The sequence below is a fragment of the Babylonia areolata genome, chromosome 27 (assembly GCF_041734735.1).
Source record: "Babylonia areolata isolate BAREFJ2019XMU chromosome 27, ASM4173473v1, whole genome shotgun sequence".
Taxonomy (NCBI): Eukaryota; Metazoa; Mollusca; class Gastropoda; order Neogastropoda; family Buccinidae; genus Babylonia; species Babylonia areolata.
This window is the reverse complement of record NC_134902.1, coordinates 4,657,327-4,683,767: the sequence shown is the minus strand read 5'-3', so window position 1 is coordinate 4,683,767 and position 26,441 is coordinate 4,657,327. Positions and strand designations below refer to the sequence as shown.

Sequence of the window (26,441 nt, the reverse complement as noted above, 5' to 3'; positions counted from 1 at the left end):
CACGCACACGCACACGCACACACACACACACACACACACATGTGCAACACATATGCGCAACACACACTAACACGCACAAACTGACACAGACACACACAAACTGGCACACACAGAGAGAGATACACACACACACACACACACACACACATGTGCAACACATATGCGCAACACACACTAACACGCACAAACACACACACACACACACACACACTTACCCACTCATTCACTCATACACACACACACACACACACACACACACACACACACACACACACACACACACTTACCCATTCATTCACTCACACACACACACACACACACACACACACACACACACACTTACCCACTCATTCACTCACACACACACACACACACACACACACACACACACACACACACACACACACACCACACACACACACTTACCAACTCATTCACACACACACACACACACACACACACACACACACACACACACACACACACACACACACACACACTTACCCACTCATTCACTCACACACACTCACACACACACACACACACACACACACACACACACACACACACACACACTCACACCTATGCCTCACACATTTGCATACAAGTTCGTTTTGTACCGTTTAACCTTGACACACACATTGTTGCCATGTATTGTTTTCTTTTCTTTTTCTTGGGGTTTTTTGTGGGGGTTTTTCAGTGTGCCGCCATGGGGTCTTTTGGGGATAACTCTTAACTCACTCAGTACGGCCAGTCCTCTCTTCTCCTCTACACAGACCCCTCGGATGTCCAGTGGGTGTCTCAATGACCCAACCTTTAGCTTCCGTCGTCAGAATTGTGGTATTCTTTGTCAACATTCACGTCTTCAGTACAAGAGCCTTCCGCTTGCAATATTTTGATGATGGTAATTGGGGTGAAACGCTGTTAACGTCGTCTCTTTCGCCGTTCGTATGGAGAGAAGTAAACTTCACACAGAGAGAGGGAGAGAGAGAGATACGGATACGGATTGTTTATTCAATAAAGGCCATGACCTCTCATGAAGGGAGTACAGTGAACCAACATTCAAAATCGAGAGAGAGAGAGAGAGATGATGGAACCCCCCGCACCCCCCCCCCACCGCACCTCCACCCCGACCCCCACCCCCACCCACACCCCCCCAAAAAAAAGTCTTGAAGATTTAAGATTCCTCTGTTCTGTTACGTGTGTGTTATGTTTACCTGTGTAAGACCCTGTTGGTTCCCAACGCGGAAGGAACTGTTCTTGTGTCGATTTGTGCTGGACCCCACATGTTGATATGGCGAAGTTTGGGTATTGTTTGGTTTGTTTTTTTTATTATTATTATTATTATTATTTAATCTGTTTTGTTTTGTTTTTTGTTGTTGTTGTTTTTTTGTTTTTTGTTTTTTAAAAATAATTGTGTTTGGGAATATATTTTCACCGGTGTAAATTGTAAATTTAGGCTTGTTTCATTCGGCATTGCTGGACTGAAGTTGTGATTAAAACATGGTACATTATGTTCACCCGCCACAATGACTCCAAAAGGGACGAAAGGGTTAAATTTATTTGAATATTTGATTTTTTTTATTTTTTTTATTTATTTTTTTAATTGATTATCTTCTTTTTCTTCTTCTGCGTTCGTGGGCTTCAACTCCCACGTTCACTCGTATGCACACGAGTGGGCTTTTACGTGTATGACCGTTTTTACCCCGCCATGTAGGCATCCATACTCCGCTTTCGGGGGTGTGCATGCTGGGTATGTTCTTGCTTCCATAACCCACCGAACACTGACATGGTTTACAGGATTTTTAACGTGCGTATTTGATCTTTTGCATGCGTATACACACGAAGGGGGTTCAGGCACTGGCAGGTCTGCACAGATGTTGACCTGGGAGATCGTAAAAATCTCCACCCTTTACCCACCAGGCGCCGTCACCGTGATTCGAACCCGGGACCCTCAGATTGAAAGTCCAACGCTCCGGCTATTGCGCCCGTCTATTGATTGAATGATACAGATACTTGTGACAGTCTGATCGATATGGGTACATATACAGCACGTATCCTCGGTCAGAGACCAAGCTCAAAGCGCTTTACAAACACAAGGTCATTTGCACAAAAGACATGTCTACCTACCTGGGTAGAGCCGATTAACATCCACTTTCAGGCGCTCATCATTCGTTTCCTGTGTCATATATTCAGGCTTCATTAACACACACATTTAATTTAGAATCCTGTATTGGTGTTCTGGTCCGTATAGTACGGTACCTTCTGTTCGTATTTCTTGAGAACTCAACCCCTCCACTCTTTGGGGCTGTACACGTTCCTAAAACTTCTCCAGGACAGCATATGAAGTGAAGGGTATGATGGTCATAAATTAATGCACTCGTGTCCCGACTTATGACCATGAGAACAACAGAGGAGACAACTGCTGTCCCGACTGTCTGGGCTGATTATAACTCACTCAGTACGGCCAGTCCTCTCTTCTCCTCTACACAGACCCCTCGGATGTCCAGTGGGTGTCTGAATGACCCCAACCTTTAGCTTCCCGTCATCAGAACTGTGGTATTCTTTGTGAACATTTACCTCTTCAGTATAAGAGCGTTCCGCTTGCAATATTTTGATGATGGTAATTGGGATGAAACGCTGTTAACGTCTTCTCTTTCGCCGTTCGTATGGAGAGAGATAACAGAGAGAGTCTTTACCCAAATTACATCCCCGCTCGCTCGACCAATACAAGAGGGCTTTAGGACAGTCGGCTTTGGGATGGCCGGAGCCCCAACCCCGTTAGGCTGCAACCCTAAGAGCCAGTGCAAGCTTGCCTCCTAGTTTGAGAGTTGTCGTCCGTCACAAAACGCCACGCTGTAAATAAATCCCCATTGCATTGGAGAAGCCATTGACCATAAGCTTACAGCTCTCACAGGCTTCGTGGCTGTTGGCCCAACTGTAAAGTGATGTCGACACGGGATATAAGCGTTAGTGAAGTCTATCTTGATAACTGAAAACAGCTCAGACGGCTCTTACCCCGTCAACACAAGCAGGTGGCAAAGGCACACATGTCACACGTGTACACACTGTTGAAGTGGGTTAAAAAAAAAAAATGCAAAGAAAGCAACAGGTAACGATCATTTTGTGAGGCAGGAGGAATGCCTTTCATGCACTTCACTTCAGTGCACGTGGTGGCTGTCACGTGACTGCAGGTGCCCCCCACACCTCACCCTCCAAGTTTTTTAAAAAGTTTTTTTTTTTTTATCTATTTTTTATCGAACTCCCACCCACCCCCTATACACACACACACACACACACACACACACACACACACACAAACACATCGAACACAATCACACACGCATATGCGCGCGCTCGCGTGCACACACATACACACACACGCGCGCGCGCGCACACACACACATATATACATATATATATACTAGTAAGTATATATATACATGATATATATATATACATATTGTGTGTGTGTGTGTGTGTGTGTGTGTGTGTGTGTGTGTGTGTGTGTGTGTGTGTGCCCAGTGTGGAGAGAGAGAGAGAGAGAGAGAGAGAGAGAGAGAGAGAGATTTTCCAAGTTAAGTGGATGTGGTAGCGTATATGGACCAGTCTGCACACTCACGGCTCCTTGAAACTGAAACTCACACACACACATATATACATATACTAGTAAGTATATATATATATATATATATATATATATATATATATATATATATATATATATATATACATATTGTGTGTGTGTGTGTGTGTGTGTTCTTTCTTTAATTCGATTTAGCGCGCGCGCGCGCGGCGTGTGTGTGTGTGTGTGTGTCAGTGTGTGTGTGTGTGTGTGTGTGTGTGTGTGTGTGTGTGTGTGAGTGTGAGTGTGGCAGTGTGTGTGTGTGTGTGTATTCTTTAATTCACTTTTAACTTCTTTTCACTTTGAGTGATATTAGACCTCTCTCTCTCTATTTTTGTTGTTGTTGTTTTTTTGTTGTTTTTTTTTGTTTTGTTTTTTGTTAAACTGAACTGATATAATCTCCTCTTACATATGATTTATAAATTAACTGCAATTTCCCACACATTTAGCTCATCGATTACTTTATCTGCTTATGCTTTTATTCATGTATTTATTTCATTTTTTGTCCGTCGAGACACCCAGGTACGACTATGACCGACACTGACTGGCCTCTGCAAATTATCCTTATCTGTCTCGTTGCCCTGGAAGCTTATTCAGTGTCAGGGTGTGAGGAGATGCTCATTCGTTTGCACATAAAGCCAAGAGCGTGCCTTATATGTAATACGATATTTAGATGTTAATTTTTGTTCTTTTAAATAAGACTTCATCCGTCAATTTATTGGTAAAAGAGCAATTTTCAAAACTTACTTTATGTTATTTGTTACTATTCTTATTCGGTTAAATCATCAACTGGATTGAGTTCGGGAGAATACAAAGATGGCGGGTGATTTGTAGGGAGAAGGGCTGAAAAGCTGATTTGCACAGGGTTTGTTTGCCGGCACATTCTACATGTAGGCGAAGCAGTGGCAGAAATTTAGATTTGTTGTGTGGTGGATCGAAGCTTTCTGTAAGTGCCGACCCTCCGGAAGCTTTTTGCGGGAGCGAAATAGTGCGAACAGTGTTTGCCATTAATTATTATGTCTTATCTCTCAATGCTTAACAGTGAACATCATAGTTACTGATTGAATCGACTGGGTTACTAAACCGCAGAAACCGAATTTATAGATTCAGATAATTGGAGTGACGTGGCTGATCCTGAAGTCGACAGTCACCGCTGAGGGAATATGCCTTGTGGGTTTGTGCACATTCAGGAGTGGGGGGGAAGAGTAGGGATGTTGGGGGAGAGGCGAGGGGGGCGGGGGAGGGGGGGGGAGACTGCAGACTTCCCAGATCAACAGATGTGTTTACAGCCTGGGCTGCCTTAATGTGAACCCATTAGTTGCTCAATGTGCAGATCAGTTACCCACGTTAGAGATTCTTTGTCATCCATGTGAAGGTTCAGTGAGTTTATCATCAAATTGATCAATTAATTAGTGATGCATATTTTCTTCAGGCATAGTAAGTACCTAAACAGTTTGGAGTTTGTTCAGAACATTGGGTCATTTGACCTTGTCATCACTAAATCAGTAGGTCATTTCAAAGTTAATGGATCAGGAAAAACACCAAACCTTATTCCTCCACCATTGGCCAATCCACCCCTTAAAAGCTGTAGTTTGTACTAAGTCCACCACACTCTTTGCTGTGAAAAATGGTTTAAATAGTGTGTGTGTGAAAGTGAAACTAGAGCTGCAGTGTCATTATGACTGGTGTCAGTCTAATATCACGCATTGTTAAGGAAAATGTTGGTTTTCACTTGCCACCGGATGCACTGTTGAATTTATACAAATAGGGCCATATGATAGTTTCGGTCTCAGAGGCAGACATATTCCACTGTTTTATCAGGCGGTTCTGAACCTCACAGGGAACACCTGATTGTGATTTGTGCAGACACATCATCATGTCGTCTCCTAAAGAAGAAACGTTCAACATGCACCCAGTCAAAGTGCAGCCCAGCAAGGAGCAGCTAACTCCACACAAGTTTGCCCTGCTGGTGCTGATCTGGGAGGAGTTCAGCCTTCACCGAACAGAGCGCTTCACGGACATCGCCCTTGACGACGACTATCCATGGCTTCCCTTCACTGAGCGAGAGAAGCGTCAGATCATGACAACTCTCCTGGACCTGTTGCAGGTGATTACATAACAGTTAAGTTCAGGTAAAAGGGGACTAGAGTTATTGAACTTTTTTCTTATTTTAGTGAGAATACAGTTTTTAGTCATTCTGTTATAACCCTGAGTGGGATGAGTAAAGTATTTTGAACTGAATTGAATGCTTGCATCAAGAATAAAGTAAAAAAAAAAAAAATTGATTTGATTGTATGGTTTAAATTTGGGAGGAAAATTTAAGACATATATGTTGACTTCTCCAGTATGACTATGAAATATAAAGAACGTGACACTCCCGGGATCATTAAAATCCGCAAATAAGCCGCATCATTGTATAAGCCGCAGAGGTTGAAGCTGGGGTAAAAAGTCGCGGCTTATAGACCGAACTTTACAGTACTTATGACGACAAATACACTTGGTGACAGAAAAAAAAAAATATTTGCACTGCACTTTGGCACTGTGTTTTGACAAAGAAGTAATACAGTACAATACAAATTACAGTGTAATACAATACAGTACAATACTATGCAATACAATACAATATAGTACAATGCAGATGAATGCTCAATCTAACAAAAGTGCACATTGCCTGCCCCGTTGGAAGATGGGCGTGAATTCTAAAGGGGGTCCTGACCTGGGTTGTGGTTGGTTTTGTCACAAGAGTCCAGACATGCCTGTCATGGAACTGAAGTCTCGCCTGGTCGCCACGCTGACGCCAAATTTGATGAACAAGTTTAACATCAGGTATGTATGCTTTCATCTTGAGGGTGTATTTATTTCGTCTTTGCATGATCTCCGTTTTTTTACTTTTTTGATTTTTGACTCACTTGTGTAAACAGAGTCTATGTTTTAACCCGGTGTTCGGTTGTCTCTGTGTCCGTGGTAAACTTTAACATTGACATTTTCTCTGCAAATACTTTGTCAGTTGACACCAAATTAGGCATAAAAATAGGAAAAATTCAGTTCTTTCCAGTCATCTTGTTTAAAACAATATTGCACCTCTGGGATGGGCACACACACACACACACACACACACACACACACACACAAAATGAAGCCTAATTATATGCAAACTGCATTTACTGTTATATTTATATTTTTTGTATTCTCTAAACTTGGCACTTTGATCTGATATTCTGACCCAACAACAAGAGCAGTCATTATTATCATTTTTTGTTCAAACAGGAACTTCTTTTGCTGAGCATGGAAGTTTTATTTATTTTGCAAACGTTTTGGTGCAGATAGTAAAGAAGGGAAATTACTCTGTAATTAATGCTAGGGGATTTAATTTGCTTTAAACTGATCTTTCTCATTTTAAACATTACATTTTGAAATTATACTCAATACATGAAAAGCTGGGATTTTTTAAAAAAGTGTATCACAAGTGAGTCTTGAAGGCCTTGCCTCTCTTGTTTATATATTTTTATTGCCAGTTAGTGGGACAGTGGCAGTATGAAAATGAGTAATGTCATTCCTCCTAGTGTCCATACATTATGCAATTTCCTGCTCAGTACATATCAGGCCTTTTCACTTTTATAATTTCAGTTTGTTTTATCACCCATTTATTCTATACTTTGTTTACTTTTGGGTCTATGTTTTTTTTTGGGGGGTTTTTGTTGTTGTTGTTGTTTCTTTAATGGCCAGGTACAGTGCAAATAGCAGTGCACCTTTGTTTATCCATTAGGGAAATTCAGTATGTACAAAGACTGTAAAATACATTCGACATCCTCTTGGACAAAGGTGTGAAACCACACACACAAGCATTATGATCAAGAACACTTTGCATGACCCGAAGATAAGGTGGGTAAAGGGTGGAGATTTTTCCGATCTCCCAGGTCAACATATGTGCAGACCTGCCAGTGCCTGAACCCCCTTCGTGTGTATATGCAAGCAGAAGATCAGATACGCACGTTAAAGATCCTGTAATCCATGTCAGTGTTCAGTGGGTTATTGAAACAAGAACATACCCAGCATGCACACACCCGAAAACGGACTATGGCTGCCTATATGGCGGGGTAAATAAACAAAACGGTCATACACGTAAAATGTTAAATGTTACATGTCTGAGTGTGTAGATGTGCATGCCTGAAATCTGATTGAATGACACAGGAAACGAATGATGAGCGAGCAATTGCAGCCGTCAGTCGGCTCTACCCAGGTAGGCAGCCTGTTGTGTAAATGACTCTGTGTTTGAAAAGCGCTTACAGCTTGGTCTCCGACCGAGGATAGGCGCTATATAAGTATCCATATCAATCAATCAATCAACAGATTGTATTGTATTACTCTGTGTCACAACAGATTTCGGTGTGAAATTCAGACTATTATCTCCATGGGAAGCATGTCACTGCGACACCAGTGTCACCATTTCTTTTTTTTCTTCTTTCTGCTCGCAAGTATATTTGTTTTTCCTATCAGAGTGGATGTTTTCTGCAGAATTTGAGTGTCCCCCGCCCACCCACCCCCCCCTCCCTCCCTGATATGAATATTATTATCTTGTTGTGTGTGTGTGTGTGTGTGTGTGCAGGCTGGACAGCTTTGACATCAAGGGGTTTGTGGGCGTGGTGGTGTTCATGGAGGGCCTGGGTTCCATCATGTCCAGCTCAGAGCACAACGACCCCACCACCGCCTACATCGACCGCACCAGTGTGGCTGGTGAGGGGGCGGCTGCCTGTCAGCACATACACACACACACACACATGCATGCGCATACTCACATGTAAGCGCATGTACTTGCGTGCACACGCACACACACACACACACACACACACACACACACACACACACACACACACCCCTACCTATACCGACCACACCAGTGATGGGCACACACACACACACACACACACACACACACACACACACACACACACCCCTACCTATATCGACCGCACCAGTGATGGGCGCAATAGCCGAATGGTTAAAGCGTTGGGACTTTCAATCTGAGGGTCCCAGGTTCGAATCATGGTGACGGCGCCTGGTGGGTAAAGGGTGGAGATTTTTACGATCTCCCAGGTCAACATATGTGCAGACCTGCTAGTGCCTGAACCCCCTTCGTGTGTATACGCAAGCAGAAGATCAAATGCGCACGTTAAAGATCCCGTAATCCATGTCGGTGTTTGGTGGGTTATGGAAACAAGAACATATCCAGCATGCACACCCCCCGAAAGCGGAGTATGGCTGCCTACATGGCGGGGTAAAAACGGTCATACATGTAAAAGCCCACTCGCGTATATGCGAGTGAACGTGGGAGTTGCAGTCCACGAACGCAGAAGAAGAAGAAGACCGCACCAGTGTGACTGCTGAGGGGATGCTTTGCTGTCAGCACATACGTGCACACACATGCATGCACACACACACACACGCATTTGTTCATTGTCTGTATCTCTGTGTTGTGCTGTGTGTGGCAGGTCTGTTTATTGTCTGTATCTCTGTGTTGTGCTGTGTGTGTGGCAGGTCTGTTTATTGTCTGTATCTCTGTGTTGTGCTGTGTGTGGCAGGTCTGTTCATTGTCTGTATCTCTGTGTTGTGCTGTGTGTGGCAGGTCTGTTTATTGTATCTCTGTGTTGTGCTGTGTGTGGCAGGTCTGTTCATTGTATCTCTGTGTTGTGCTGTGTGTGGCAGGTCTGTTCATTGTCTGTATCTCTGTGTTGTGCTGTGTGTGTGGCAGGTCTGTTCATTGTCTGTATCTCTGTGTTGTGCTGTGTGTGGCAGGTCTGTTTATTGTCTGTATCTCTGTGTTGTGCTGTGTGTGACAGGTCTGTTTATTGTATCTCTGTGTTGTGCTGTGTGTGACAGGTCTGTTTATTGTCTGTATCTCTGTGTTGTGCTGTGTGTGACAGGTCTGTTTATTGTATCTCTGTGTTGTGCTGTGTGTGGCAGGTCTGTTTATTGTCTGTATCTCTGTGTTGTGCTGTGTGTGACAGGTCTGTTCATTGTATCTCTGTGTTGTGCTGTGTGTGGCAGGTCTGTTCATTGTCTGTATCTCTGTGTTGTGCTGTGTGTGGCAGGTCTGTTCATTGTCTGTATCTCTGGGTTGTGCTGTGTGTGACAGGTCTGTTCATTGTATCTCTGTGTTGTGCTGTGTGTGACAGGTCTGTTCATTGTATCTCTGTGTTGTGCTGTGTGTGACAGGTCTGTTTATTGTCTGTATCTCTGTGTTATGCTGTGTGTGGCAGGTCTGTTCATTGTCTGTATCTCTGTGTTGTGCTGTGTGTGTGGCAGGTCTGTTCATTGTCTGTATCTCTGTGTTGTGCTGTGTGTGGCAGGTCTGTTCATTGTATCTCTGTGTTGTGCTGTGTGTGGCAGGTCTGTTCATTGTCTGTATCTCTGTGTTGTGCTGTGTGTGGCAGGTCTGTTCATTGTCTGTATCTCTGTGTTGTGCTGTGTGTGGCAGGTCTGTTCATTGTCTGTATCTCTGTGTTGTGCTGTGTGTGTGGCAGGTCTGTTCATTGTCTGTATCTCTGTGTTGTGCTGTGTGTGGCAGGTCTGTTCATTGTCTGTCTGTGTTGTGCTGTGTGTGGCAGGTCTGTTTATTGTCTGTATCTCTGTGTTGTGCTGTGTGTGGCAGGTCTGTTCATTGTATCTCTGTGTCGTGCTGTGTGTGGCAGGTCTGTTCATCCGTCGGATGTGGCTGGCCTACAGCCAGATGTCCTTCAGTCAGCTGTGCAACTTCCAGGCGCGCCTCAGGTCCTACCTGACCGGTAAACCCATCACCACCTACAGCGACGTCATCGCCGCCAGCTGTCGAGGGGAGGACGTTCCCGTCACCAGGGATGGCTTCTCCTTCTCAGACTCCTGTGGTCTGGGGTCCACCTCGCAGCTGTCGTCATCGGATCTGCTGCCTTCAGACCTGAACACCACAACGCCGACCGGGTAATTAGTATTTAGATTAGGTTGGATGGGCTCAATAACAGTGTGGTGGTTAACCCTCTTGTATTCAGATTCTCTTAGGCCAAACTCCCTCAAGTTTTCGGATTCTTTTGGTGAGTTTAGCCTTAAAATGGGTATGTATGGTTCACGCTTCACCACAACCGAGAATAAACCTTTAGAGTCATGAAATTCGGCAGGTATGGTCACAAGGCTTTGTTCAGTCATGTGAGCGAGGTTTTGTGTGTCTAAATGTGAAAGGTCATGTCTCTGTCATCAAAATGTCACCAAATATGTCACATGCGATGATGACAATTCTAATACAGCACACCAACATGCAGTTATCCCATGCACATGCACGTTAGTGTTTTGAAGTGAAATGAATTTTCCCTTCTCTTTCAATTTGGCAGTCTTGACCTCCTCTCGTAACCCCTTGCGGTTGACGTTGACAGTGGCACAGGCATATGTCCCATTTTGGGATAGGTGTGTCATCAAGGGGACACTGGTGAAAAACAGATCAAAATACAGATGCCTGTTTTGATGGTAGAAAGGTGATGCCAACATGTGAACAATTTCATGCCCCAGACTGATGGTGGTGTCTCTGCGACTTGCACGGCCGGTGTAAATATCAAATGCAACGCAGTACCCTGTCCTGGCGTCACACATCTCCCACACCTTGATGCCCCATTTGGTTGGCTTGGCTGGCATGTACTGCTTGAAAAATATCCGACCCTTGTACCCGATCATTGCCTCATCAATACTTAGTTCACGACGTGGATGGTAGTTGGTCCGGAACAAAGGGAGAATCATGTTGATGACATTTCTCACCTTGTACAAGGGGTCCTAGTCGGGGTGATCACGTGCAGGTGTGTTAGATGTGTGGCGCAGATGAAAGTACTGGTTGATTTTGAAAAACCGTGTTTTGGGCATGACACTGCTGATCCAGTTATTCCTGAAGCGAGGGTCGGTTGACCAGTAGCACCACAGACGTGGCAAGACGATTGATCCCCATCAATATCAACACAGAGAGATAGGCCTGCATTTCGTCAGGTGTTGTGTCGAACCATAGGGGGTCAGGTGTGCTCCGGGCTGCTTGTTTTTTTTGTTGTGCGTATCTGTTGGTCTCTTCTGCTGCAACTTGAAAAAGAATGATGGGTATAAACAAAAAGAAATAATCCAGAGGGGTGGCAGTGCTTGGCAGCGAATGCGCAGCGCCTGTCGGCTGCTGGAATGTGGCCACGTTGGTAGGCTGAGTAGCCGGTCGCCACGTGGTTTGCAGAGGTCCAGAGCTTGTGAGGGAGGTGATTTGTTTTTGTTAGAGTTTCTGAAATATTTCCACATTCGTCATTGCGCGTGTGTGTTTGATATCGACTGACTTTAGTTTAAAAATCAAAATTGTTATGAATGGAATAATGTTTTTGCACAGTGTCAGGCTCTAGCTTCAATGTTTCTGTTTTTCTTTTTCTTTCTGTTTCTTTTGTCCCGTAGCGTACTTAAACGAGTGAGTTTCAACTTCCCGACAAAGGAGACGCCCAAGTTGTTCCAATGCTCAATGTCTGCTAGTATGAATTTTCCCTAAGTTTAACTCTTTTTAAAAATTTGTTGTTGTTGTTGTCGTTTTATTGTTGTTGTTTTTCGTCTAACTGCACATATGTGGAATAACAATGCTGACTTCATGTTGTCCACATTAAGCTAACTACCAGAGTTATGTCCCCTCTCTGACCTTCACCCTCATTTTTCCAGCTCATTTCATTTTTTCCTCTCCATTTTATTTTTATTCTAATTTTCAACAGCACATAATGAATTAACATAAGTACATAAAGGAAAAAAATGGAGTAAAGTGATGAAAGACTGGAAAAAAGCTAACAAAACTGAAAACAAAATTGTGACATAAAAAAAGGTTTTGAAATAAATATATGTAAGTAAATAGATAAAAATTTGAGCAAAACATCACATACAAGAGAAAACATCCATTCAACCTGAGATGAGTCAATTGAAAATTGACCCCCTTCAGTGTTACACTAGAATATTTGATTGTTAATTCCTAGTTTGCCATCTGATATCCCTTTGGTTTATTTTCAAGTTGTTTTCATTGTATGATGACTTAACGTCATTGTTTTTAACATCATTGGCTTTCTTATTGTCATATGATTTTTTGCACATTTCGGATATATTGCACGAATTTTCAACACTACTTTGAAATTTAATATCTACCTCCTATCTATGTATCTGTCTGTCTATCTATCAATCGATCTATCAGTCAGTCTATCTGTCTGTCTATCTGTCTATCTATCTGTATAGACAATAAATTGTTGCACAAATGACAAGTCACGTCATGAAAGAAACAAATCAATAAAAACCAGTTGAAGCGCTGAGTATCATGTAGTATGCATGCGTTCTTGGAAGCCCCTGCAAGTGCTCAAGGACACCTTGAAGTCAGACCTCAAAGCCTGTGACATAGACATCATTTCCTTGACCACTCTCACTGGAGGATGCTGTGCTCTAGTGGCATAAAGACATTTGAAAACAAGAGAACGCTGGCCATTAAGGAGAAGCGTGAGCGAAGGAAGCAGGACTCAACTTCTGGAGACGTTTTCCCTTGCAACACCTGTGGGAAGTGCTGCACATCCAGAATAGGCCTCTTCTCCCATATGAGGACACACACCGACAGATAAGCCAGCCTGCCTACTCATCCGTCGGTCCGACAGGAGACTCCATCATGCATGCGTTCCTCTTTTTCCTACCCCTGAAGAGTCCATGGAAAAGAATTCTTCAAATGCAGAATGAATAAATTGGTGCTGTGGAAAAGAACTTGCCGATCAGTCATGGATGGTACAGACAGTTGGATTAGATGACGTTCACAGCAGATGAGTGGTTGGGATAATGATTTTGGCGTCATTTCTGGAGGTGTTTGTTAGTTGCTGATAACGTGGGTGAACTTCGCTGCACTGTTCGTTCACAAAATTGTAGTGACTTACCATTGGTCAGGATGAAGAGTGTGCCATTGAAACAGCTAGCTACCGACGGGCGCAATTGCCGAGTGGTTAAAGCGTTGGACTGTCAATCTGAGGGTCCCGGGTTCGAATCATGGTGACGGCGCCTGGTGGGTGAAGGGTGGAGATTTTTACGATCTCCCAGGTCAACATATGTGCAGACCTGCTAGTGCCTGAACCCCCTTCGTGTGTATATGCAAGCAGAAGATAAAATACGCACGTTAAAGATCCTGTAATCCATGTTAGCGTTCGGTGGGTTATGGAAACAAGAACATACCCAGCATGCACACCCCCGAAAACGGACTATGGCTGCCTACATGGCGGGGTAAAAACGGTCATACACGTAAAAGCCCACTCGTGTGCATACGAGTGAATGTGGGAGTTGCAGCCCACGAATGAAGAAGAACAACTAGCTACCAATTATTTTAGCCAGCAAGATTCTTTCTATTTTTTCAGGAAAATGAAAAAGCAAACAGAACCTGTGCAGTTTATTCGACTATTTTGTTCGTATAATATTTCTTCTAAATGTGAATGGACCATGGATATCATATAGTTGTGTGAAATGTGGCCGACATCAAGGGGTATGTGACCAGTTTTTGCATTGAGAACAGATTGTTGAATGTTTTACATTTATTTGCTTATTTATCATCATTGTTGTCTTATTTATTTATTATTATTATTATTATTTTATTATTATTTTCATTACTACTACCTTTTTTTATATCATAATTATTATTTTTTTATTTTTTTATGTAAGCTTATCTATAATTTATTCACTTTTTTTTTTTTTTTTTTTCTCAAGGCCTGACTAAGTGCGTTGGGTTACGCTGCTTGTCAGGCACCTGCTTGGCAGATGTGGTGTAGCGTATATGGATTTGTCCGAACGCAGTGACACCTCCTTGAGCTATTGAAACTGAAACTGAAACTGTTGAAGATGTCAGCCATCAGTTAATCTGCACTTACTGCCGTCTTTATTTGTTCTATCATGCAGTTTTGTTCATCTGTTTTAATGCCAGCTGAGATCAGACACATAAACAATTGCCTAACATGAACTTTTAATTTGATTTGATTTGATTTGGCCAGTGTTTAAAAGGAGGCTGTAGAAAAAAATTCACAGTAGGCCTAAACTACAGTGTGCAAATGGCGCCTACTCACAGACCATTGTCATTATCATCTTCTTCTTCTTCTGCGTTCGTGGGTTGCAACTCCCACGTTCACTTGAATGTACACGAGTGGGCTTTTACGTGTATGACCGTTTTTACCCCGCCATGTCATCATCATCTTCTTCTTCACAAAAACCTACCACATCAGCCGGCCAGTATCGCTCCAGTGGAATCGGTTTTTAATTTTTGTAATATGCTCAAAGGAGGCAAAAAAAAAGTCATTTTAGTCTGTAAGTAAGATGATTAGATTTGCAAAGGTTGCCTAGCTATACTTTTGGAGTTAAAAAGACATTTGTGTTTTCTCAACTTTTATGTGACATTGTTGTGTATTTGGAAGTGTTTGTTCTGGGCATGAAAAGATTACTTTGCAGTAATCCTCCCTACTCCAATAGGAGTGAAAGGATAATTAAAACTTGAAACTTGGTAATGTCGGTGAATTCGTTATGTCCTCAGGCAATGTCTGACAGATTGAAGATGGCAGAAATGGCATTACCATGTTCAGTATATACACAATATATATACACAAACTTTATTGTCTTTACTTTGGTACAGAGATTTTCTTTTTGGCAGCAGCACATGTCCAACATAAGAAGAAAACAACAAACAAATAAAATGAATAGAAAATAAAAAGATAAATTAAATGGCACCAATGGAAATAGCTATATACAAAAAAATATTATACAGATTACTGAAATTTACGTGCCTCTCCATTTCAGTCAGCCAAGCCGCATCGCTCATCTTCACACACACACACACACACACACACACACACACACATCTCTCTTCCTCTTTCTCTCTCTTCACAAAATATGCAATTACAAAGATCACAGTTCATTTAAAAATCAAGTATCACCAGAGTAAGACAATAATTAAACCAAAAAGCAGCACTTCCATAGTTCACAAAAAAATTTTTTTTTTTAAATAATAATAATAAAATAAAATAAAATAAGAGGCATCACAGAAGAACAACTTTCATTCATTCATACTAATCAAAAGCCCTAACACAACTTCTTCACCCACCCACCCACCCACAACAGAGCAGTGAAAGATTTCACATTTTTGACTCACTTGTGTAAACAAAGTGAGTCTATGTTTTAACCCAGTGTTTGGTTGTCTGTGTGTGAGTGTGTGTGTGTCTGTGTCTGTGTGTCCGTGGTAAACTTTAACATTGACATTTTCTCTGCAAATACTTTGTCAGTTGACACCAAATTAGGCATAAAAATAGGAAAAATTCAGTTCTTTCCAGTCATCTTGCTTAAAACAATATTGCACCTCTGGGATGGGCACAAAACAATAAAAAAAATGAAACCTAATTATATGCAAACTGCATTTACTGCTATATTTATATTTTTTGTATTTTCTAAACTTGGCACTTTGATCTGATATTCTGACCCAACAACAAGAGCAGTCATTATTATCATTTTTTGTTCAAACAGGAACTTCTTTTGCTAAGCATGGTGCAGATAGTAAAAAAAAAAGGGGGAAATTACTCTGTAATTAATGCTAGTTATAAGTATTTTTGCAATACATGTGGTATGAAACTTTCCTTTAATGCTCAGTTTATGTAAACATTAAGAGAGGGTAGTTTTCAACAAAATTATTGTGATACATGTGGTGTGAAACGATATTATTGCTCAGTTTATGTAAACATTAAGATGTGTAGTTTCAACAAAATGTAGGCTGGGTGTGTCAGATTTGGCTGTACATTGCTCTAACAGTGACTGATGCAGGCATTTCTTTCAGAGAGGTGGAGAAAGTGTCCTTCTCCCAGAAACAGGCAGAGTTCTTCATTTCTCAGCAGGTACAGTGTGCACTGCTTATAGTTTCTTTGGTTTTATATTGTGTGTGTTTGGATGGGTTTTACTGGTGTGCTTGTCTGAAGTGTGTGTGTATGCGTGTGTGTGTGCGTGTGTGTGTGAGAGAGAGAGAGCAAAATATAAGTTAATTAACTTACTGATGGTTACTGTGAGTCTGTGTGTGTGTACATGTTTGTATTTATGTATGTAGGAACACGCATATTTATACATGTGAATATGTACATGTATGCCTGCCTCTTTCCTTTTTTCCAACATGTGTATGCATGCAGGTGTGTGTAAGTGTGTGTGTGCTTGTATATGTTTGTGAATATGTACATTTCAGTGTTCTTCGATTCTTTTTGTGTGTGCGTGTGTGTGTGTGCATATGTATATGTTTACATAGTATTTGTAGTCTTCAATTTAATGTCTTTCCACTCTAAGTCAGAAAATGATATTACTGTTGGATGTTGAAAGAAAAGAAGGTGGGGGAGGAGAAGGGGGTGTATGGAGTAGTGTGTGTGTGTGAGTGTGAGTGTGTGAGTGTGTACATGTGCTTTCGTGTGTGTGTCGCTGTGTGTACACGCATGCGTATGTGCGTGTACTTGTGTATATGTATGAATATGTTCATGTACACAAGCTTCCTATCCTTTTTCTAATCCTTATGGAGCATACTCTACTTATCCACTTACATACTGTTTTGGGGTTTTTTTTTCTTCTTGCAGACGAGTTTGCTGTCAATGGATGAAAACAAAGCGTTGTCTCCTAAACAGCTGCAGAAGAAACTGTCAGTCATGTTGGAACAGCATCCGGATATTGCTGAAGCTGTAAGTATTATTCTTCGTCTTCCTCCTCCCTTTTCTGCTTCTTTTGTTTCTTCTGCTGTTTCTTCGTTGTTTTCTTCTTGCTTCTTGTCCTTTGTCATCTTCACATTCTTGTTCTTCTGCTTCCTCTTCTTCATCTTCTTCTTTTTCTTTTTCTTCTTCTGCTTCTGCTTCTGCTGCTGTTGCTGCTGCTTCTGCTTTTTTTTTGCTTTTTTTTTTGTTCATTGTCATCTTCTGTTTTGTTAGTGGGCTGCAACTCCCATGTGTCAGTGGGCTTTTATGTGCATGAAAATGCCCATTTGTTCAGTCACCACGATCAAGATGCATTTGTGTATAAGGCACAGGGTTCTTCTTCTTCGACTTCTTCTGCGTTCTTGGGCTGCAACTCCCACGTTCACTCGCATGTACACGAGTGGGCTTTTACGTGCATGACCGTTTTTACCCCGCCATGTAGGCAGCCATACTCCGCTTTCGGGGGTGTGCATGCTGGGTATGTTCTTGTTTCCATAACCCACCGAACGCTGACATGGATTACAGGATCTTTAACGTGCGTATTTGATCTTGCGTGCATTTACACACGAAGGGGGTTCAGGCACTAGCAGGTCTGCACTTATGTTGACCTGGGAGATCGTAAAAATCTCCACCCTTTACCCACCAGGCGTCGTCACCATGATTCGAACCCGGGACCCTCAGATCGAAAGTCCAACGCTTTAACCACTCGGCTATTGCACCCGTCGGCACAGGGTTCAAGACTGAGAAAAAATATCACCTTATAGCCCTCAAATTACGGTAATGAAAAAAAAAATGCATCAGTGATGATAAGATCGTGGTGTGTGTGTGTGTGTGTGGCAGCATTTCCTGTCGTACCTGAACAACCTGCGGATGAGGGAATACTGCACAGCCGTTCACAACCTGTACCACTACTTTGACCGCACCACGCAGCTGACAGGGGAGCTCACTGGCAACGCCAAACGCACAGAGGACGAAGTCAGCCGGCGATACGCTGCCCTCAACCTGGCGGCACTGCACTTCAACTTCAAGCACGAGTTGGTGGCGGTTTTTTGGGTTTCACCATGGAAAACAAGGTTCTGTTCTTCCTGTTTACCAGTATGAATCACACTTACGGTTTCCATGTATCAAAATTCAGTTTGCTGTAATGAGCCATTCTTATGTTCCACATGAATCGGTTTCGCCTTGGTGCCGCCATGTTGAAAACCATGTGTTGTTGTGATTTTAGGGTTGTCCGTTTCACGAACAAAGAAAACTACTACAGAACAAACGGACAACAGTCTAAGGGAAGGAACTCGCAAGAAAAGTGTCTGAGTTATCTGGAAATTGTGAGTTATCGCCAAGATCGGTAACGTTAAAAAAAGATCAAAACCTGTCGTAACAGTGCGTCCGACATTCTTTCAAGTGAGCGGAATAGCGTCGGAAATCGGCAGCCGACCAGACGTTGTTGAGTTAATATATCATCAATAAACACATTTTCTGGTCCAAGTAAGGAAAAAAAAAAGCCAACATCAATTGGAAACATGGGAGGTTGACAAAAAGGAAGAACATTACATGTTTTGACAATTATGTCTGGGTGATTTTTAGTAAATAAGACATACACACAGAGTGTTGTTGTTTTTAGAGTTTTACATTGGTGTTTTGTGTGTGAAACACAAATTGGTTCTTTTATTTTCTTTTTTGACTCACTTGTGTAAACAAAGTGAGTCTATGTTTTAACCCGGTGTTCGGTTGTCTGTGTGTGTGTGTCTGTGTGTGTCCGTGTGTCTGTGTGTCCGTGGTAAACTTTAACATTGACATTTTTTCTGCAAATACTTTGTCAGTTGACACCAAATTAGGCATAAAAATAGGAAAAATTCAGTTCTTTCCAGTCATCTTGTTTAAAACAATATTGCACCTCTGGGATGGGCACAAAAAAATAAAAAATGAAGCCTAATTATATGCAAACTGCATTTACTGTTATATGTATATTTTTTGTATTCTCTAAACTTGGCACTTTGATCCGATATTCTGACCCAACAACAAGAGCAGTCATTATTATCATTTTTTGTTCAAACAGGAACTACTTTTGCTAAGCATGGAATTTTTATTTATTTTGCAAACGTTTTGGTGCAGATAGTAAAAAAGGGAAATTACTCTGTAATTAATGCTAGGGGACTTAATTTATCACAAGTGAGTCTTGTCTTTTTCTTGCGTTGGTGTTTGTGAAGTTGGTTATTTCATGTTTTTACCTTGGTGTTAAGTGTGTGTGAAACATGTGTTGCAGGCGTGAAGCCAGAGCAGCCCTTCTGGAGGCCATCAGGATGGCCCAGGAAAGCAACGACCACATCTGTCTGCAGCACGCCCTGGTAACTTTGCCAGTCTTCTCTTTCTTCTTCTTCTTCTTCTTTGTCTTCTTCTTCTTCTCCTCTTCCTTCTTTGTCTTCTTCTTCTTCTCCTTCTTCTTTATCTTCTTCTTCTCCTCCTCCTCCTTTGTCTTCTTCTTCTTCTGCTTCTCCTTCTTCAGTTTCTTCTCCTTCTTCTGCTTCGTCTACTTCTTCTACTTCTTCATCTCCTCTTCCTCCTCTTCCTTTTTTTCTTCTCCTTCTTTCTTCTTCTTTCTCCCCCTCCTCCTCCTCCTCTTCTACATTCATGGGCTGCAACTCTCATGTTCACCTGATTGCACAGGTGGGCTTTTATGTGCATAACCATTTTTACCCGCTGTGTAGGCAGCAAAACACCTTCAAGGGGTGTGCATGCTGGGTGTGTTCTTTCCATAACCCACTGAATGCTGGCACGGATTACAGGATCGTTAACCTGTTGAGTGCCAGAGAATTTTGTGATAAAGTGCTCTCCCCTTACCAGGGAGTTTTGAGGAACCACTCAGTCAATCTTGCTGATTTTTTCTTTATATTAATGCAAAGAGATTGTTGCATATTGTAAATAATTCTTGTGAAAATCGATTGTCATCTTTGCACGTCGCACCACGGTTGAAGCAGAAAGTTGTAACACGCTGCGTTTTCCGTGCACGGCTTTCTTCCTCTTCGTCAGTGCTGTCAGTGTCAGTTTCGTCATTTGGCGAATCAACACTGCCGTCAAATTCTTCCTCCAAGTCACTATCAGCAGCGAACTGATGATTCGGGGTTCGTTTCGATATTGTTGCTGAAACCACTGATGATTCAGGTTAGTTTTAAGGTGGACCACTGCGTCATTTTCAGCTAATTTTTGTTTCTCAGGAACTACTAAAGGTATTCTGTAGAAAAATGCACCTTCGTTAGGAAAAGAAATAAAATTGCAGGCAGAAAAAAAATATAAAACAAGAGAGGCAAGGCCTTCAAGACTCACTTGTGATACACTTAAAAAAAAAAAAAAAATCCAAGCTTTTTATGTATTGAGTATTATTTCAAAATGTAATGTTTAACATGAGAAAGATCAGTTTAACATTGTTGCTGAAACTATCGATGATTCAGGGTTATTTTGGGAGGGGGGGTTGGGGGGGGGGGGGGTTGTTGTTTTCTGTTGTGTGATTTCCTGGTGTGTGTTTGCTTTGTGTGGGCAGTCATGGCTGAACCTGCTGAAGGACCAGGAGGGGAGCAAGGCGGGCGGTCAGATCGAGCGTTCTGTGGGGAAGAGTCACGAACTGAACCTGTCGGTGAGTGTCTTTATGTTGGGTTGGGGGTGGGTGGAGGGGCTTGGTGGGGGGGGGGAGGGGTAGTTTAGAGGGGGGGGGAGGATGGGGGAGGGGGCAGTGGTTTTGGGGGGGGGCTGTGATGTAAGGCGGGCAGTCAGATCGAATGTTCTGTGGGGAAGAGTCACGAGCTGAACCTGTCGGTGATTGTCTTTATGTTGGGTTGGGGGTTGCGGGGTGGGGGAGTAGTTTAGAGGGGGGGAGAGGATGGGGGAGGGGGCAGTGGTTTGGTTTGGGGAGGGGGGGCTGTGGTGTATGGCAGGCGGTCAGATCGAGCGTTCTGTGGGGAAGAGTCACGAGTTGAACCAGTAGGTGAGTGTCTTTATGTTGGGTTGGGGGTGGGGAAGGGGTTGGGGGGGGGGGTAGTTCAGAGGGGGGGGGGGGGAGGATGGGGAAGGGGGCGATGGTTTGGGGGGGGGGGGGAGGGCTGTGATGTATGGCAGGCGGTCAGATCGTACGTTCTGTGGGGAAGAGTCACAAGCTGAACTGGTAGGTGATTGTCTTTATGTTGGGTGGGTGGGGTGGGGAGTAGTTTAGAGGGGGGGGATGGGGGAGGGGGCAGTGGTTTTGTGTGGGGGGGAGGGGTGGGGGGCTGTGATGGTGGGGAGGGGGTTGGGGGGGTAGTTTAGAGGGGGGGGAGGGGGCAGTGGTTTTTGGGGGGGCTGTGGTGTATGGCAGGCGGTCAGATCGTACGTTCTGTGGGGAAGAGTCACGAGCTGAACCTGTCGGTAAGTGTCTTTATGTTGGGTGGGTGGGGTGGGGGGGTAGTTTAGAGGGGGGGAATGGGGAAGGGGGCAGTGGTTTTGGGGGAGCTGTGGTGTATGGCAGGCGGTCAGATCGTACGTTCTGTGGGGAAGAGTCACGAGCTGAACCGGTAGGTGAGTGTCAAGGTCACTGTTTTGGGTATATGTGTGTGTGTTAGGGGGTCTGGGGGAGGAATGTGCAAGGCGGGTGGTCAGATTGAGCGTTCTGTGGGGGAAAGTCACGAATTGAACCTGTCGGTGGGTCTCTTTGTTACTGTGTTGGGGGACTGGTTTTGGTGGGGGAGAGGAGGGGGGAGGGGGGGGTGGATGGTGTGAGGCAGGTGGGTCAGGTCAAGCGTTCTGTGGAGAAGTCACGAAGTGAACCTGTCGGTGAGTGTCTTGGTCACTGTGTAAAGGAGGGAGGGGGCGCGGGGACATTGGGGTAAGGTGGGCAACCTGATCGAGTGTTCTATGGGAAAAAGTCATGAACGGAACCTGTCGGTGAGTGTCTTGGTCACTGTGTAAAGGAGGGAGGGGGCGGGGCGGGGGCATTGGGGTAAGGTTGGCGACCTGATCGAGTGTTCTATGGGAAAAAGTCATGAACGGAACCTGTCGGCGAGTGTCTTGGTCACTGTGCTGGATGGTCATGTGTGTGTGTCTCTGTCTTTGTCTCTCTCTGTCTTTGTCTCTGTTCTGTCTGTCTGTCTCTGTCTCTCTCCATCTCTCTGTCTCTCTGTCTCTCTCCATCTCTCTGTCTCTCTGTGTCTCTCCATCTCTCTGTCTCTCTCTACAGTGTCTGTCAGTGTCAGGCTTGATATTAAAATGAGTTTCTTTCTGTGTGTGTCTCCCTCTGTCTGTCTCTGTCTCTCCCTCTCCCCACTCTCACTGTTTTATGCCCAGTGGATTGTAAGGGCTTTTCCAGCATGCTTTTTCAAGTGTTCTTCAACAGCACATGTTCATTTCATCAAACCTTTAACATTGACGTTTAAATCTGACACAAGACAACTGCTTTTTTAAACAGAAAACTTCATTGAACACATGCACCAATACACCAATGAATTAAAACATAAAAGAATAATGATCATGAGATTTTGGTAAACAAGTTAATGATTCTAAGATAGGTGAATAAAATTGATCAGGGTTGTCTGTTGTAGTCTTTTTCTTTTCTGATGAATGTTACGTATGGATGTGAATGCATGTGGATTTCATTGTACAATAGTCGATATTAAAAAAGATCACTTCTTTGATTCACCGCCAGATACTAATAAGGAAACAAGAAACTGTGTTGATAAAATTTATAAACAGAGACATAACAATAACACAAGGAAATTTGCTTTCAGTTATAGGGTTACTAACGACTGGAACAAACTAACCACTAACATCAAGTATGCTTCCAGTACCAACAACTTCAAGAACCTTATCGATAATCACAAAATTTTAAAAGACATCTGGTTTGACTTTGATGGTCCAAGATAATTGTAACTGGGTCTACTTAGACTGAGACAAGACCGATGACGACATAGCACAAAGAAGGCCGTGAGGCCTTGTGCTAATCATAAATGAGACGGGGCGTAAAAAGCCGTGAGGCTACGATGATCAACATCAGCCCCTAACCTGAACCTGAACCTGAACCTGAATAGTCAGTTGTGTCCGACTATGACCATAAGACAGCAAAGGAGGCAACTGCTGTCCCGACTTGTTATCTGGGGTAGAATTTGATTATAGTGGAGAGTGTCTTGCCCCAAGCTGCATCCCCACTCTCTCGGCCCAAGAGGTCTTTAGGACAGCTGGCATTGGGATGGTCCCCAAGAGGCCACTAAGAGACATTGCAGTCTTGCCTCTTAGTTTGAGAATCAGAGACGTTCACAAAAGCTACGCTGTGAATGAGTTTGTATTGCAATGGAAAAACCATTTATCATACAGCTCTCACTTAGCTGTTGGCCCAACTGTAAGGTTTTTTTGTATTTCTTTTTATCACAACAGATTTCTCTGTGTGAAATTCGGGCTGCTCTCCCCAGGGAGAGCGCGTCGCTACACTACAGCGCCGCCCATTTTTTTGCATTTTTCCTGCATGCGGTTTTATTTGTTTTTCCTATCGAAGTGGATTTTTCTAGAGAATTTTGCCAGGAACAACCCTTTTGTTGCCGTGGGTTATTTTATGTGTGCTAAGTGCATGCAGCACACGGGACCTCGGTTTATCGTCTCATCCGAATGACTAGCGTCCAGACCACCACTCAAGGTCTAGTGGAGGGGGAGAAAATATCGGCGGCTGAGCCGTGATTCGAACCAGCGCGCTCAGATTCTCTCGCTTCCTAGGCGGACGCGTTACCTCTAGGCCACCACTCCACATGTCAGTTATGTCAGTCTGTAATATATAAGATTAAGAGAACAAAAAAGGGTCAATGAATTTGATATGTTATGATGTTCTAAAAATGACTGAAGTTGATTGGATTGGATTGTTGACAGGCACAATAGCCGAGTGGTTAAAGCGTTGGACTTTCAATCTGAGGGTCCCGGGTTCGAATCACGGTGACGGCGCCTGGTGGGTAAAGGGTGGAGATTTTTACGATCTCCCAGGTCAACATATGTGCAGACCTGTTAGTGCCTGAACCCCCTTCGTGTGTATACGCAAGCAGAAGATCAAATACGCATGTTAAAGATCCTGTAATCCATGTCAGCGTTTGGTGGGTTATGGAAACAAGAACATACCCAGCATGCACACCCCCGAAAGCAGAGTATGGCTGCCTGCATGGCGGGTTAAAAACGGTCATACACGTAAAAGCCCACTCGCGCATATACGAGTGGACGTGGGAGTTGCAGCCCACGAACACAGAAGAAGAAGAAGAAGGATAGGATTGTTGAACCACTTCAGAATCTGGTTTCCGACTGATTTCGATCAACATCGTCTCACGAGATAGATGAATTCCATTCATAATAATGTGTTCTCAGCATCTGGTCATTTTGGTGTGTGCAGTACCTGACTTCTTTGGGAGTGCAAGCTTTAGCAAGACACAATGCATTTGCCACTGCAACCCCATCCAGGTATGTTGAAGTGTGTGTTTGTGTTTCTTTGCGTGTGCATGTGTGCGTGTATGTAAGTATTTGTTTCATTTTGTGTGTATGTGTGTGTTTCTGTGTATATATTTTCATTGTGTCTTATTTGGATTTTGCTACATGATTTATTATTATGGTCTTGTTGCAGCGTGTTTGACTACATGATGAAGAGCAACGTCATCAACTGTCAGAACTCCCTGTACAGCATGATGAGCATCAGCGGGGCACAGCGCGCGGGTCTCTGGAGTTACTATGGCAACAGGTCAGTGATGTGTGTGTGTGTGTGTGTGTGTTCCAGTAACTCTTGGCAAAAGGCATGTGAGTGTGGCTTTGTGTATCCTCTTCAGATAGCATGAAGGGTTCAGAGGGATGTGAACTCACTGCTGACAGGTGATGCTTCTTCTTCTTCTTCTTCTGCGGTGTTCACTCGTATGCACACGAGTAGGCTTTTACGTGTATGACCATTTTTACCCCGCCATGTAGGCAGCCATACTCCGTTTTCGGGGGTGTGCATGCTGGGTATGTTCTTGTTTCCATAACCCGCTGACATGGATTACAGGATCTTTAACATGCGTATTTGATCTTCTGCTTGCATATACACACGAAGGGGGTTCAGGCACTAGCAGGTCTGCACATATGTTGACCTGGGAGATCGTAAAAATCTCCACCCTTTACCCACCAGGCGCCGTCACCGTGATTCGAACCCGGGACCCTCAGATTGAAAGTCCAACGCTTTAACCATTCGGCTATTGCGCCCGTCAGACAGGTGATGCAAATCAAAAGAGTGTTAGGGTTTAACGGTGTCTGCACGTTCAGTAATTTTTCTAATCATGTAAATGCCAAGTCCTGGTTATGCAAAACATGGCAGGATACTTTATTGTGGCGTAGCCATCTGCCATTAGTGAGTGGCAGGGTGCTTGCGAGTGTCCGTACATTTGTGTGCGTGCATGCGTGAACACGTGTTGCAGGGATGTTTTTTCTAGAGTGCGTCATGGATGGGTGTGTGGTTTTCAATGTTCAGTTGGGCAAGTATATTCTGGTATGTGTTTCTGTATGTGGGGGCTGGGGGTCGGGGGTATGGAAGGAAGGGGGGAACGAAATGTCAAGTGCTTTGAGCAGTATTTCTGGAAAAAACGTGCCATATAAATGTCCATTATTCTAAATATTTATTATATTTTCCATTATTTATTGGGACTGAGTACCCTTCGTGGGGAGTTTTCATACTCACATGAGCTTTTTTTAGGTTGATGGAATAGGTGGGAAGGAGCAAGGAGAGGAATCTAAGTTGGGTTGTTGTTTTTTTCTTTCTGGATTATATTTTCATGGTTGTGAGCTGAAGGCTTGTTCACCCATGTTTCTGTGCAGGGAGTGATGGTGGTTTTGCATGATTTTTATTGGAGAGCAAATGGGAGGGGGGGGGGGGTGTAAAATTCTACCCAACAAGTGATACAGACTGAAGGAATATGGGGTTTGAATGGTGGAAATGCTTCAGTAATTATTCTTTTACCATAAAGATACCAAAATCATGTAGCAAAATTTAGTGAGATACTTTTGATAGTTGTTTGGGTAGAGCTTTTTGTGAGAAATAAATAATATTTCACAGTTATTTGAAGTGAGAGGGA

General features: G+C 43.3%; 1 protein-coding gene across 2 annotated transcripts in view; it reads left to right on the top strand.

Moving 5' to 3' along the window:
* The first annotated feature begins 4,435 nt into the window (after positions 1–4,435).
* The window catches only part of LOC143300997 (anaphase-promoting complex subunit 5-like), a 30,216-nt gene continuing 8,210 nt past the window's right edge, over positions 4,436–26,441 (top strand). The window contains exons 1-13 of one of the 2 annotated variants that reach the window (XM_076614974.1): positions 4,436–4,571; positions 5,492–5,732; positions 6,369–6,451; positions 8,232–8,359; positions 10,315–10,579; positions 12,062–12,135; positions 16,460–16,530; positions 17,248–17,349; positions 18,199–18,392; positions 19,622–19,703; positions 20,894–20,986; positions 24,740–24,807; positions 24,968–25,081. In XM_076614974.1, coding sequence (XP_076471089.1) covers positions 5,502–5,732; positions 6,369–6,451; positions 8,232–8,359; positions 10,315–10,579; positions 12,062–12,135; positions 16,460–16,530; positions 17,248–17,349; positions 18,199–18,392; positions 19,622–19,703; positions 20,894–20,986; positions 24,740–24,807; positions 24,968–25,081 — 1,505 coding nt within the window. In that variant the 5' untranslated portion in view covers positions 4,436–4,571; positions 5,492–5,501. The remainder of the gene's footprint in view (positions 4,572–5,491; positions 5,733–6,368; positions 6,452–8,231; positions 8,360–10,314; positions 10,580–12,061; positions 12,136–16,459; positions 16,531–17,247; positions 17,350–18,198; positions 18,393–19,621; positions 19,704–20,893; positions 20,987–24,739; positions 24,808–24,967; positions 25,082–26,441) is intronic. The other variant, XM_076614975.1, reaches the window with a different exon arrangement.